General features: G+C 45.5%; 1 protein-coding gene across 4 annotated transcripts in view; it reads left to right on the top strand.

The window, feature by feature from the left end:
- Nucleotides 1-13,496, top strand: part of TAF12 (TATA-box binding protein associated factor 12) — a 117,571-nt gene extending 104,075 nt beyond the window's left edge. For all 4 annotated transcript variants that reach the window (XM_086957549.1, XM_086957551.1, XM_086957550.1 and 1 more), the window contains one exon: nt 12,975-13,496. In XM_086957549.1, the coding sequence (XP_086813675.1) occupies nt 12,975-13,010 (36 nt within the window). In that variant the 3' untranslated portion in view covers nt 13,011-13,496. The remainder of the gene's footprint in view (nt 1-12,974) is intronic.
- Nucleotides 13,497-14,011: the final 515 nt, after the last annotated feature.

The raw sequence follows: 14,011 nt of genomic DNA, 5'->3' as shown, positions 1-14,011 counted from the left end.
CATCACTCGGAGCCACCACAGCATCAATCTGTGCAACCATTCAACAACTGATTCAAATATGTTCTCTCAATGTTTCAAACTTTATTACAAATGTCATTTTTTAATATTTCACTTCTGTTCTTGTATTTTCATCCCAATAAAATAAAATAAACATAATCTTCCAAAAAGTTATTTGCAAAAGTTTAAGTTATTGCCATTATAAATTACAATAACTTTTATTTAAGTATTAAATATTGAAAAAAATACAACCCATTGTTATTTTTAATATTAATACATCTAAGTCATGTAAATACAACACATAGTGCATTACAAATGCTATAGGTGTCCCGTTTGCAAAAGTTAACACTATTGGCATTGTAAATGACAAAGTTATTAATTTAGCTATTTTCAAAACAAAAACATAAATAAAAAATTTGTCATTTACAATACTAATACCTCTAACTTTACTAATGCGAGCCCTATTGCATTGCAAATGCTTGTTTCATCTGGCTGGGTTTATAGAAGATTATAAAGGGAACAGTTAAGTTGGCAGTAGTCCGTGGCGTGTGAGCTGCAACTCTACATCAAAGCCTTGATTTGATGTATTAATTTGTAGCGCACACTGTGATCTCACGATATCCTACACACCGCCATACAGTCAGAAGCCAAATTGTAAAATAGGTTGAAGGAGAAGAGCCAAGCTTTTAACTTATTTACGTTTTCGTAATTTATCATCACAGGCTTTCAGGCTAACTGGAAGGAGTTCAAAGCCTTAACAAAAGTTGCCTGACAATTGGTCAGTGCTAGTTGTGATGAAGAGGAAGGTTTGTCGAGGTTAACCAAAAACGGCTGTCTTCTCAGGGAAGGGGCCCATCCCGCAGAAGTGCTTTACGTAGCCCTCCAGCCTGCTTGGAAACATGAATCCATAAGACACCTCTGACGGGCAAGATAAATTATAAAGTATGTGTGGTATGAATGTTTTAGGAAGACTGCTCCTTACTAGAAGGACACTGATGAGGCCTCCCAATCAGTTATTGAATGATCCGCATGAAAGTGTGGTGCATAGCCGGTGGGTTCCAGCTTTTGCTTGGCATGACTACAGCTACATCTCAATCTTTTCTATAATGTAGTTGGTAAGGAGAATGGCAGCTGCTAATAGACAAGACGTGTTCAGTGTACCAGTCCAGACATCACTACATCTATCCAGAGGTGAAAGACCTGCAGAATCACGCAGCTCTTTTCCACAAATTTGTGCAATAACAAAAATATAATTTTATTTGGTTGCCTCTATAAAACTTCAACTTTTTCATTAAGACAACTCAATTCCATTGCCTGTTAAAGGTAAAGTTCTGGAAGTATATTTTGACTCTTTTTGTACATCCCACTTGACCCATCAAGCTTGCATTATCAAATTTTGAAGGCGTGTGCTACAATCATTTCGGACAAGGTTACAAAGTTCTGCAAGGCTCCATTTGTGGAAGTGTGCCGTATAAATGCCAAATACATTAACATTGTCAATGGAACAGCAAATTGTTGAAGTCGCCAGAATCTTTGCGTATTTCATAACATGAATGTGCATTCAAACTCACACGATGATGCTGCAGCTTTTCTACAAGCAATCTTTGGCGCCAAGCTGAATCCTGGAAAGCATTGTACTCTGGTCTTTTGAGCTGAGTATTGGTGGAATATTCAAACCACCATAGCGAGAACAGGCACTAATAGTGCCTGAAAGGTGCCAATAGCACTAGTCCTGTGTAAACTGCATCGACTTCCTATTAGGAGTGAAATCATATTCAGGATGCATTACCTGATGACCTAAAGTTCATAGTAGTTCCCCTGCCTACATCAGGTATGTTGAGACGGTATGTCCCATGGCGTTAGTGGAGATCCTGGTGCAAAAGACTACTATGGTTGTCAGTGGCCAGAAGCTGTTGACTCAGGAGCTCGGGATCCTGGGTTTGAATGTTGGCGTTGGCGCAACATCCTGTGATTCTGGGCAAATCGCTTAATCTCCCGGTGCCCTAGTACATGGATACCCTCACAGGTGATAAGCCGTGCTCTAAAAATCTATCTACTTTAACTTTAACCAAGGTAATAAGAGCTAGTATATGGCGTAATTTCCTTTGCATGCCATACTATAAAGCTCTGAATTCCGCATATTTGTCCTTTTCATTACTTCCAAAAATTACAGATCCTGATCCATGGAAAGTATAGAAAAGCCAATCCTCTTGTAAAGCAAATGGTGTGTGCCCATGCTTGGCCCATCTTGGCTGCTTTCCATACTCAAGACTGTGACGCTAGCAAGGATAGCACCATAAGCCAAATGTTTAATGCTCGAAAAACGCAGTGATCATTAAGTCACAAAGCAGAATCCCAGAAAGGCCGACACTGCCGTTCATCCTCTCAGAGCGAAGTAAATTGAGTACCATAAGTGGACAATAGTAACATCTGTCATTTCCAAGTGCTGTAAATAACAGAAGTGTGGTATGAAGAGCGATACAATAACCAGTTGTTGTTATGCCACTGGTAACCAGACACCCTGTCTTAAATACAGGAATACCAACGAAATTAAAAGATTGTCATTGTTACTGTTGCACTCTAGCAATCCTCTATTTATGACTGTGTCAATTCATCTGCGAGCTGTGCAACATAATCGTGTTGGCTTTATCCAATGGCTGAATCATGATTGGTATAGGTACTAGCTAATATCTGCAAAAGCCATGTTTTAGTGTTTGTATATGGTGTAAAGTGCATTTAAGGTGCCAGTAATGGGATGTTGGTTGGTTATCTTAATCCAAGCGCTTGCTAATTTTTTTTTTTTTTTTTTTTGTAATCTGTACAGGGTGCATAGAACAGTGACAAAATCCTTGGATGATTCTGAGATTGCCCGTTAAAGTAATTTGCTTTTCTGGAAGGGGTGGGGTGCTTAACTTAATTGAACTTTTCTTCATAGACCGTCAAGTGGGGTGGCAAGTGACATGGATCAAGGGGATGTTTACCTCCTCAAGTGATTCAGAGCTACATGTAGAAAAGATGATGCTCTTCAGAAAGTCTTCATATCAAGACTGTCCCCACTCCGCTAGAGACTTTGTAGGCTTAGATGGTTAAAGTCACCTTATTCGTCAGTGTGTCAAAGGGTGTGCCTTACTGAAGTAAATTACGTCATGGGAAAGAGGGCCAAGCTATTCAGCGGACAGAGTGCATGATGTGGGAGGCCTCTTTTATGAACCGAGGTGGCGTAACATGAAGCCCAGGTGTACGTGGGTTGAGTGGAGCATGACATGCAATGCTTCGTTCTTCGTAGACCTGCAGTACGACATGCAGTGTCTAGCTCTTCATGAACCAGTGGGGGCACGATTATGAGGCCATACTGTTCATGGAGCGAGATGTGAGTGAGGCCATGTTCTCGTGAACAGAGAGATGCACATGGGTGCTCGTGGGTAGAGTGATGTATGACATGCGATGACCACCTTTTTGTAAGTAAAGGTGTATGAATTGTGATGTCCAGATCCTCTTCAGTAGAGTGAGCCCAGCTTTTCGTAGACGGGTGCATGATGTGTTGAGACCTACTTCTTCATGGACACGTGTGCATGATGCGGAAAGCTCAGATCTTAATGGACAGATGGTGGCTGATGTCAGATACTCAGTTCTTTGTAGACATAGTGATGTTTACTATGATTCTAGAAGGGCCTTTGACTCATGTTGGGTGGTTTCCATTATGTACACCTATCTGCCCGACGAGTTGGGGGGGGGGGGTTGGGATGGGGTTCACAAGTCATGTAGTCCTCTGTGTAGACGAGGGGTCTCCACCATTTTCAATAGTGACCATTACTTCTGATCAACGAAAACTGCCCTAGCTACTGCCTTATCGATATATTAATTAAAGATACATAAAGGCGAAGAGACAAATGCCGAGCCCCTGTTCTGCTTTAGTGATCACGCCACTTTAATTCCCCATGAGCTGTATCATGACAGAATTATCTGTGAAGTGTCCCAAGTGCCGGCTTTTGTTCCTTTACTATTGTTTATTATGAATTACCTTTGAGAGGTGACAGTCTGCGCTGGATTTGTGGTCTCATAGTCATGCAATACATCCAATCCAATGCTCTGGTTATAAGAGCTAGTACCCGAAATACTTCCATAAACGAACTGCCCTAAAGTCCATTGGTTGATGTCCAGAAAACTGGTGTGACTTGGTGGTAGGAACATTACAAGGATTATGGCAAGCCCATTCCTCGAGTTTTCAGTGACTGATGAGAAAACGCCCATGTACTTGCCCCAGTATTGGAACTTTCATAGATTCCCATGCTTTGTATCATTCCCCGTCGTCGGAATGGGAGCCTCGGTAAATAGTAAAAAACTATAGTAGTAAGCACAAAGTGAAAAAATAGGCCTAGGCCTCATCTCATTTTGTAGCTTATCCACCTCTTTGTGTAAAAGAGACCAAATTTCTGCAGCAGTCAATCAGAGCAGCCTCACCCCATAGAACCTTCCTGAGAGAAGCTCAGAGCCTCAGATTTTCTACCGCACGTTGTGCAAGGGAGTCTCCATTGAGCTCTGCTCAGTTTTCTTCAGTTTTTTCTTCAACTACTTGGATTTTTTCTCAGCATGTCGGAGAGGAAAGCCCTTTTTAGAGCCTGTGCCACCTGCTCTAAGAAGAGGTTGTTTGTCGAGGACAAACATGAGGATTGTATCTACTGTTTATATCCGGACCATAAACCGACAGACTGTCCGATTTGCAGATCCTTCTCAGCCAAGACCCAGAGGGACAGAGAAGGACGTCTCCTCACATGGCTTCAGAAGGTGAAAGACCGGAAGGACATTATCTCTTCGGACAGTGAGGGCTCCTCGCCTATGGTGTCATCCAGAAGGTCTCAGAAGAGGGGTAGGTCCCCCCTTTCTGCTTCAGACGAGTCCCGACACAAGGCCTTACCAGGGACCTCTGACAGGTCTGACAGGCCGGCTGCCCAAAAATCTCCTCACCGAGGTGAAAAGGAGAGGCAGGGTAAGCCTGAGGAACTTCTGACCTCAAAAAAGGTGAGAAAGGCTTCTACAGTCTCTTCGCCTTCCTCAGAGAAGGATCGTGGGGTCAAAAAGCCTTCAACCCCGACTCAAGAGGTGGCTTCAGACAAGAAGCAGAAACCGTCGACGACTAAACTCCCAGGTACGTCGTCTACGAGTGTTAAAAAGGACAGCTCTACCAAGGTTGCCTCGTCGACGGGCTCGTCGACGACGGCTGCGTCGACGCCTACACCGTCGACTGCTTTCAAGGCTCCGGAATCCTGCTCGTCGTCGACGAGGGTGACCACCTCCACGTCGACGACAATGTCTGCAAAGCTGCCGTCGACGGCGGTGTCGTCGACGAGAACGACTTCGACGACGACGATGTCGACGACGCCGGTGGCCATGTTGATGACGACGAGCTCGTCGACGGTCCCGTCGACGATTCCACCATCGTCGACGATGAGCTTCACCTCGTCGACGACGCTATCCTCGTCGACGAAGACAGTTTCTATGTCTACACTTCCACTGTCGACACTGACACAGAAGACCTTCCCGTCGACGAGGGCCTCGTCGACGAGGGCCTCGTCGACGAGGGCCTCGTCGACGAGGGCCTCGTCGACGACGACCTCGTCGACGATGGAAATGGCGGGAAAACAGGTTTTTTCGCGGAAAAGGAAACATATCACGCCAGAGATGACGTCTCCTCGCCAGGTTCAGAAGCTACCACCAACACTACTATTGGAGGATGACTCTGAGGAAGAGACTTTCAGTGAATTTGGGCAGGCCTATAGCCCTTCTGACCTCCAGGTTAAGGTGCAGGAGTTTAGCTCTGAGGAGGAGCAGATGGAACGACAGCACTATGCTCCAGAGCATTATTATGAGGAGGAATGTACTGCTACCAGGCACGTGCCTCCACAACAACCGATGCGTCAGTTACCCGAGGGTATGGTGGCAATACCATCCGCTTTAGTGGTGGATTTACAGCTTATGTTGCGGGATTACAAGCAACGTTTCCCGGCACCTCCGGAAGCCCAACAGGTGCGCCCCACGACACCTCCGCCTCAGACATTGCGTCCTGTGGCAGACCATTCTTTACCCTCAAGAGAGCGGGCCACTGCGCTGGAAGTGCGCCCTCAAGAGGTAGTGCAGGTGCAAGAGACTGATGATGATGATGATGCTGCGTCTTCAGATGCAGACCAGCAAGCGGATCCTGATCAAGATCAACAGACGCCATGGAATACTGCTGACCCTATAGATCCGGACAACACCGACCCGGATAATATTACTTCGCCTCCAGCGGACGTTGGAGGGTTTCACAACTTAATGGACAGGGCATCCAAAAGATTTGGTCTCCCAGTAACCACAGTGCAATCGGATTGCTTTTTATATGACTTTAAAGAACCATTCAGGAAGTCAGTGAGGTCCATTCCAATCATCGAGCATGTCTGGTCTGAGGGCTTGAAGGCTATGCATAATCCGGCTACAGTCCTCCCGGTACTTCCGAGACTAGAAAAGAAGTATAAGGCACCGGATGGCAGTCCAGCATGTTTACTTGGCCAACCGAAACCGGATTCGGTCATTTCACAAGCTGCCCAAAGCAAGTCCAAAAATCCTTCTGCGCCGATGACTACGCCGCCGGATAAGGAGGGCAGGCGCCTAGATAATGTGGGCAAGAGGTTTTCAGCTATGGCCAGTCTCCTGGTTAGGGCAGCCAATGCGCTAGCGATTCTGGGACGCTATGATCGACAAATGTGGTGCGATCTTGCCCCATTTGTTGACGAACTGCAGGATTCGTCTAAGGAAGATGTGAAGAAGATTTTGCTCGAAGGGGAGCGGGCCTCTTCGGAGGTCATTGATGTGGCAATGGATATTGCAACCACCGCATTCCGGGCACTAGCTGGCTCGGCGGTTCTGCGACGCCAAGGGTGGTTAAAGGCCACATGGTTCAGGCAGGAGGTGCAGAATAAGATCTTGGATCTGCCATATGACGGTGAGATGCTATTTGGCAAGCACGTCGATGAGGCCCTGCAGGGAATCAAAAAGGACACGGATACAGCTAAGTCCTTGGGTACATTGCAGTATCGTAAGGTGCCCTTCAGAGGAGCTAGAGGAAGAGGCTTTTCTTCTTATCGTGGAGGTAATCAAAATCGCTACTCCTCTGGATCTCAGTCCAGCCAGTCGTATAAGCCACAATACACTCAAAGGGGCTCTTTCTCTCGCCAGCAGCCTAGAGGACGTCAGGGGCAGCAAAGGAGAGACAACACCAGGAAACAATAGCGGCCAGGTGGCTCTTTCCACTGTTCCTGTTCCCTCATTCACATCTGTGGGGGGCAGGATTTCCCATTGCCTACACAACTGGATGATTATTACATCGGATCAATGGGTCCTCCAGATTGTCAGAGAAGGACACACATTGGAGTTTCAAGACCTTCCTCCAACAAGAGCGCCGGATGCCTTCCTTCCGAAACATCTCAGGCTCCTTCATCTCGAAGCCCACCAACTTTTCACCAAGGGGGCAGTAGAGCCTGTACCCCTTTCGCAGAAGGGGAAGGGGTTCTATTCCAGGTTCTTCCTGGTTCGGAAGACAAAGAACAAGTGGCGTCCGATTTTAGATCTACGGCAGCTCAACACTTATCTCGTGAAGTTGTCCTTCAGGATGGTCACTCTTCAGGACATCCTTCGTCTGCTCAATCCGGGGGATTATATGGCGACCCTCGATTTGGAGGACGCCTACTTCCACGTTCCTATCCATCCAGCTCACAGGCAATATCTGCGCTTTACAGTGGGCAAGAGTCACTTTCAATTCAAGGTACTGCCTTTTGGTCTCCGGTCCGCCCCACGGATCTTCACAAAGGTTCTAGCTCCGGTGGCAGCTTTTCTCAGAAAACAAGCTATTCAGGTGTTTCCATACCTGGACGATTGGCTGCTGAAAGCTCCATCTGTTCAAGAAGCGTCCAGTGCAGTCCGGACGTGCAAGGATCTGTTCGAGCGGCTAGGTCTTCGACTCAACAGGGAGAAATCGGTTTTATACCCATCCAGGTCAACAAGGTTCCTGGGAGCCATCCTGAACACGGACAGTTGCTTAGCCCTTCCATCGGAGGAGCGCCAGACCAAACTAATGTGTTCAGCTCGTCTTCTCCAATCTCGAAAGACACTGACAGTTCGCAAGTACAAATCACTTCTCGGATCAATTTCATCTTGCATTCCTTTAGTTCCGCACTGCAGGCTCAGGATGCGTCCACTACAAGAGCAACTGGACAGACAGTGGCGGCAGGTCACAGGATCCTTCGACGACAAGGTTGTCATTACCAAGGAAATGAGAAAAGCAGGCGGCTGGTGGCTGGAAAAAGACAATCTTTCCAAGGGTTTATCGTTCCTCATTCCTCCATCTCCCCTGATTGTAACAACGGATGCTTCCATGGAAGGATGGGGAGCGGTCCTCCAGGAGCTGAAGGTCAGCGGTCACTGGAGTCCAGTGCAACGCAAGTTCCATATCAACCTCCTGGAACTTCTCGCGATCCGCTTGGCTCTTCAAGCTTTTCTTCCGAGGATTCAAAACAGGACAGTGCTGGTTCGTACGGACAACACTACAGCCATGCACTACATAAACAAACAGGGTGGCACAAGATCCTCCACCCTCTCCAAGGAAGCCCAAACGATATGGAATTGGTTAATACAGAACAACGTCTCCCTCTCAGCGGAACATCTAGCGGGGACGCTCAATGTCAAGGCGGACGCTTTGAGTCGTCAGAGGACAGTCTCTCACGAGTGGGAGCTGGATCAGACCGTTCTGGAGGATCTCTTTGCTCGATGGGGGGCACCATCAATCGACCTGTTTGCGACTCCCCAGAACGCCAAATGCCTGTCCTTCGCAAGCAGGGTTCACCATCGGGAATCCTTGGGGAATGCGCTTTTGATTGCCTGGTCAGGCGCCTTTGTTTACGCCTTTCCTCCCATTCCACTGATTCCGAAGTTGGTCAGCAAACTCAAGGTGGAACCGTGCAGGATGATTTTGATCGCTCCAGCATGGCCCAGACAAGTTTGGTACTCGGAGCTTCTTCTCCTCTCCCAGGACCAGCCAGTTCTCCTACAGCCTATTCCAACTTTGCTAACAATGTCTCACGGTCAGGTTCTACATCCGGACTTGAAGTCCCTGCGATTGACAGCGTGGCTCCTGAGTTCAGAGAGTTCCAGGGATTAGATCTCTCAAGTGAATGTAGAGACATTCTAGCTCAGGCTCGAGCCCCTAGTACCAACAAGACCTATCGAGCCAAATGGAAGAGATTCTGTGTTTGGTGCCAGAAGGAAGGTTTACACCCGTATACTTCTTCTCCACACAAGCTCTTGCCTTACCTCCTTTCTCTGGCAAAATCGGGATTGGCTCCATCGTCGATAAAGGTCCATCTGGCAGCCATCTCTAGATTCAGACGTTCATCTTCAGGGCCTTCCCTATGGTCGGCTAGGATTGTCAAACAATTCCTGAAAGGTTTGTTCAGGGTTTTTCCTCCAGTTCGACCACCTCCTCCAACTTGGCACTTGAATCTGGTTCTGTCATCCCTCATGAAAGCCCCTTTTGAACCTGTGCATAAGTCTGACCTTAAGTTTCTTTCCTGGAAAGTGGCTCTTCTCTTGGCCCTGACATCGGCTCGTAGAGTAAGCGAGATCCAGGCTTTCACGATTGAGGAACCTTTTCTCCAGTTTAAGAATAATGTGCTGATTCTACGGACAAATCCTAAATTTATCCCGAAAGTTCCTTCGGAATTCCACCTAAATGAACCCGTGGTCTTGAAACCATTCTTTCCAAAACCTGCTTCACCTGCGGAAAGGACTCTGCACTCTCTGGACATTCACAGATGCCTGAAATTCTATCTGGAGCGAACGAAACAGTTCAGGAAATCTTCACAGCTCTTTGTTTCCTTCAGTGCTCCACGCAAGGGTTGTGCTGTTTCGAAGGCTTGTATTTCCCGTTGGATTTCCAGTGCTATACAATTTTGTCACCAGGCGGCTGGGAAACCTCTGCAGCGAGCAGTTCGTGCTCACTCTACCAGATCCATGGCTTCATCTGCGGCGTTATTCGCAGGAGTCCCTATCAAGGACATTTGCAGGGCGGCTACGTGGAGCAGTGTCCACACCTTCACCCGCCACTATTGTCTGGATTCTTCTGTGAGGGAGGATGCAGCAGTGGGCCAAGCAGTCCTGAGGAACCTTTTCCAATGAGTCGGTGAGCTTTCCTTTCTATCCCGCCTTCCTTTGCATATTTTGTATACTGCATTATTGTCATATTTCATGATCCTATGTGTTCTGCTGTTTTTTTTTACAGAGATATGTCACATTTTCAGGTTTAGGTATGACAAAATATGTTTTTCTTTACTGCTAGTTACTCTGATACAAAGCATGGGAATCTATGAAAGTTCCAATGCTGGGGCAAGAAAACAAGTTACTTACCTGTAACTTTGGTTCCCCAGTATTGGTAACTTTCATAGATTCCCATGCGCCCACCCACCTCCCCTGGGAAAGCTCACTCTTCTGATCTTGGTGGATAGCTGTATACAACGGCTACGAAAATCTGAGGCTCTGAGCTTCTCTCAGGAAGGTTCTATGGGGTGAGGCTGCTCTGATTGACTGCTGCAGAAATTTGGTCTCTTTTACACAAAGAGGTGGATAAGCTACAAAATGAGATGAGGCCTAGGCCTATTTTTTCACTTTGTGCTTACTACTATAGTTTTTTACTATTTACCGAGGCTCCCATTCCGACGACGGGGAATGATACAAAGCATGGGAATCTATGAAAGTTACCAATACTGGGGAACCAAAGTTACAGGTAAGTAACTTGTTTTCTTCTCAACATGCACACATTCACACAATTACATTGGTTATTCTCAAACATGTACCTTGTACTAGGACCTTTAGCAGTAGGTATCTACGGGTTAGCTAGCACTCAACAAGCAAACGTATCTGCAGCCATCCCCTACCCTTGAGTATACCCTTGAGGCAATGTGAAATGTGAACTAACAAAGGGAAAGATTGCTGTAGGAAGTTGAGTACTTTTAACAAAAGGAGAGGATGGGGAAGGGAGAGAAAGAAGGAAAATATTATTTTGAATGGGAGCAACAAAAAAAGGAAGGAGTGAGAAAAAGAAAGGAAAGCAGGGCGAATAAGGACAGAATAAGGACTTGATGCGAGAGGATGGAAGTGCAGAGTGAGCAGAAGGAAAAATAGATAACGGGAAGGAATAAAAAAAATGAAAAAGCGGGGAATGAAAGTGAGGCTGAAAAATAGAAGTAACGAAGAAGCAAAGGGAAAATGAGATGTAAAGGGAAGAAGGAACAAATAGAAAGAAATAAAGAATGATGGAAAGGAACAAAGGAGAGAAAGAGGGAAGAAAAGGAAGGAGCTAAGGACAGTAAATAAGGAATAAAAGAAAATGAAAAAGGGAAGACGTCATGAAGCTGAGAAATAGGAAAGGCAACAAGGAATAGAGGAGAAAATGAAAGAATGTGAGAGTGACAAGTAAGAAAGGAGAGAATGAAAGAAAAAACAGGCGAGAAGCAAATTAAAGGGAAAGGAATGAGATGAAGGAAAGAAAAAAATGATAAAGGTGTAAACAGACACAGGACCGAGATAAAGGAGAGAAAAAATAAACTAACAAGAAGAGGGAATAAAGATACAGAAAGGATAGCAAAAAAGGAGAGATAAAGAAATGAGACTACAGAAACTATTTTTTTAACTGAAATAAATGTTAATGCAGTGGTATTCAGTCATGCGTCTTTGGAAGTTGTTTAATAGCCTTCAAATGTATTACTGCGTTTTACCTTTATTAAATAAGTCTCTGACTTGGACACATGGTTAGAAGATTATAAGTTTATGGAAGCATTATTTTTCTCTGAATGGTTTTCAGAGATGTATTGAACAGCATGCTCTGATCTGGGGTACTTGGCAAGCTTCTTATCAGCAGAAATGCGATGCTCCCGCATAATCAGCAGTCCTCTGTTTTAAAGTCCTGAACTCGAGTTCCCGACAGCTACTCGCTACTCAAAGACCGCCTGCGAGGTAGCTTGTGACCGGCCCGACAAAGAATGCTGCTGTTCTAGACTCTACATAAAGAACAACCCAGGCAGGGCTCAGCTGTTAATGGACACATGGGTGTACGTTATACAGGTGGCCCAGCCCTTCATAGATAGCGTAATGCATGATATGCATGTTTCTGGACAGATGGACCTGACTGAAGAGACACATCTTTTCATGGACAGGGATGTACATGACATGGAGTATTTAACTTCTCATTTTCGGAGGGGTGCCCAGCCCTTCATGAACGGTGAACAAGTGTGTATGCATGTGTATGTGTGTATGTATATATATATATGTGTGTGTGTGTGTGTGTGTGTGTGTGTATATATATATATATATATATGTATGTATGTATGTATATATATATATATATATATATAAACAAAATGTTAGTATGTTATTTCATTTTATCACTGGAGTAAAGTGCATTCCTAATTTCTGTCTATTTTATCGCTGCATGCAATCAAGACAATTTTCTAAGCAGCTAGCATCAGCACTGAGATGTTACCATGAGACAACATGGCACCAAACAAATGCATTAATAAACCTTTTTGGAACAATGTTCACCAGATGCACTTGTATCCATTCCATTTTAAAGGCATCCTCCGTATTGTATTACTAATCTCTGTATGGAGCTAGGAATATCCACAAGCAATGGTTCTTCTCGGTGACAATATTATAGTAGTCTTGTGTTGAGTAATGTTACAGTAGCATAGAGAGGTCCTCCTGTGGTGTCCATAAATCTGTCACTCCTGTGAAGCCTGTATGTTCAGACTTCCTGCATCAATGAGTCTTCCCAGCTGTACCTGTCTCTGTGCGCCATTGCTCATTGGGTTAACACAGAACTTTCAGTTCACTGAGTCAGTCTCCTCTGGAAGGTCTTGCGTTATATGTAACTATTCCTTTCTCCTTTTTAATTTCAGAGAATGGCTTTGATTCGCAAAACGACAAAGAAATGAGGCCTGGAAATGACTGGGAGAGACGTTCACAGTGCAGTTTGCGATATCTGACTCTGACGCAAAAACTTCAGCGGCATCAAAAGGACCTTCCTGTTTTTTGGTTAATGCTTTACAGAAGAGCATATAGTTTTGACAGCCGCAGCAGCAATACACTTCATGAATTTTTGAGCAGATCTGCCAAAAAAACACTGAATGCCTCCTCCGTTCCGGAAATGAGGAAATGCAATTTGAGAGATGAAGACTCTTATGCGAGACATTGCAATTGGATTATTCTCTTTAGGTGATTGCTCGTTGGGGACCACGGCGTATGCGTGTGGTCTTTTGTGGTGAGAGTATTTGATGTGACAGTAGAGGGTTTTTTTTGTCCCCCAATCCTTCCCCAGCCACTTCTCCCCTTCCACCTTCTCCTTCAGACTTTGTATTGTCGGTGTTTATATAAATACGACTTGCATTTGTTTTTCAAGATTAAAACAAGTTATTAAGCCAGAGGCTGGCTGCCTTTTTCAAGACCAGTGTCCACAGGGATTGTGACACCTTGTTACCAAAGGAACTGAAGCTATGTTCTGTGTGCTGCTTTAGTGTTTTTAGGTCTCGCTTAGGCAGCGCTTTTGCTGTCTCTTAGAGACATGCTCTATTCAGGATATGGGCATGAAGCTCCGACCATTTTTTGTTCTCGCGCCTAGCGTTGCAGTGCGCAGCAAGACTTCATGTATGGGCTTCAAGGGGCTTCAGAAAGCTGACCACACGCTCATGCATGTGCTTTTGTTATTGTGACAGGCTATTGGCTTTTGCATGCGTATTTTTACCAAAGACAGGACGCAACTAGCCAAAGACGGGTGCATTGCTCCGCCCATGGCCTATTGGTGTTGGTTAACCGCACGGCTGGCATGTAATTTCAATTATCATGCCCAGACACGGGCCTGATAATTGAAACCAGATGTCTTGCTGTGGCGCGCGCCTGCACCACTCTGCGAGCTTGGGGTTTTTTTTTGATCCATTTC

This window comes from Lissotriton vulgaris, chromosome 2_1, assembly GCF_964263255.1.
Source record: "Lissotriton vulgaris chromosome 2_1, aLisVul1.2, whole genome shotgun sequence".
Classification (NCBI taxonomy): Eukaryota; Metazoa; Chordata; class Amphibia; order Caudata; family Salamandridae; genus Lissotriton; species Lissotriton vulgaris.
This window is presented reverse-complemented; position numbering and strand designations above follow the sequence as displayed.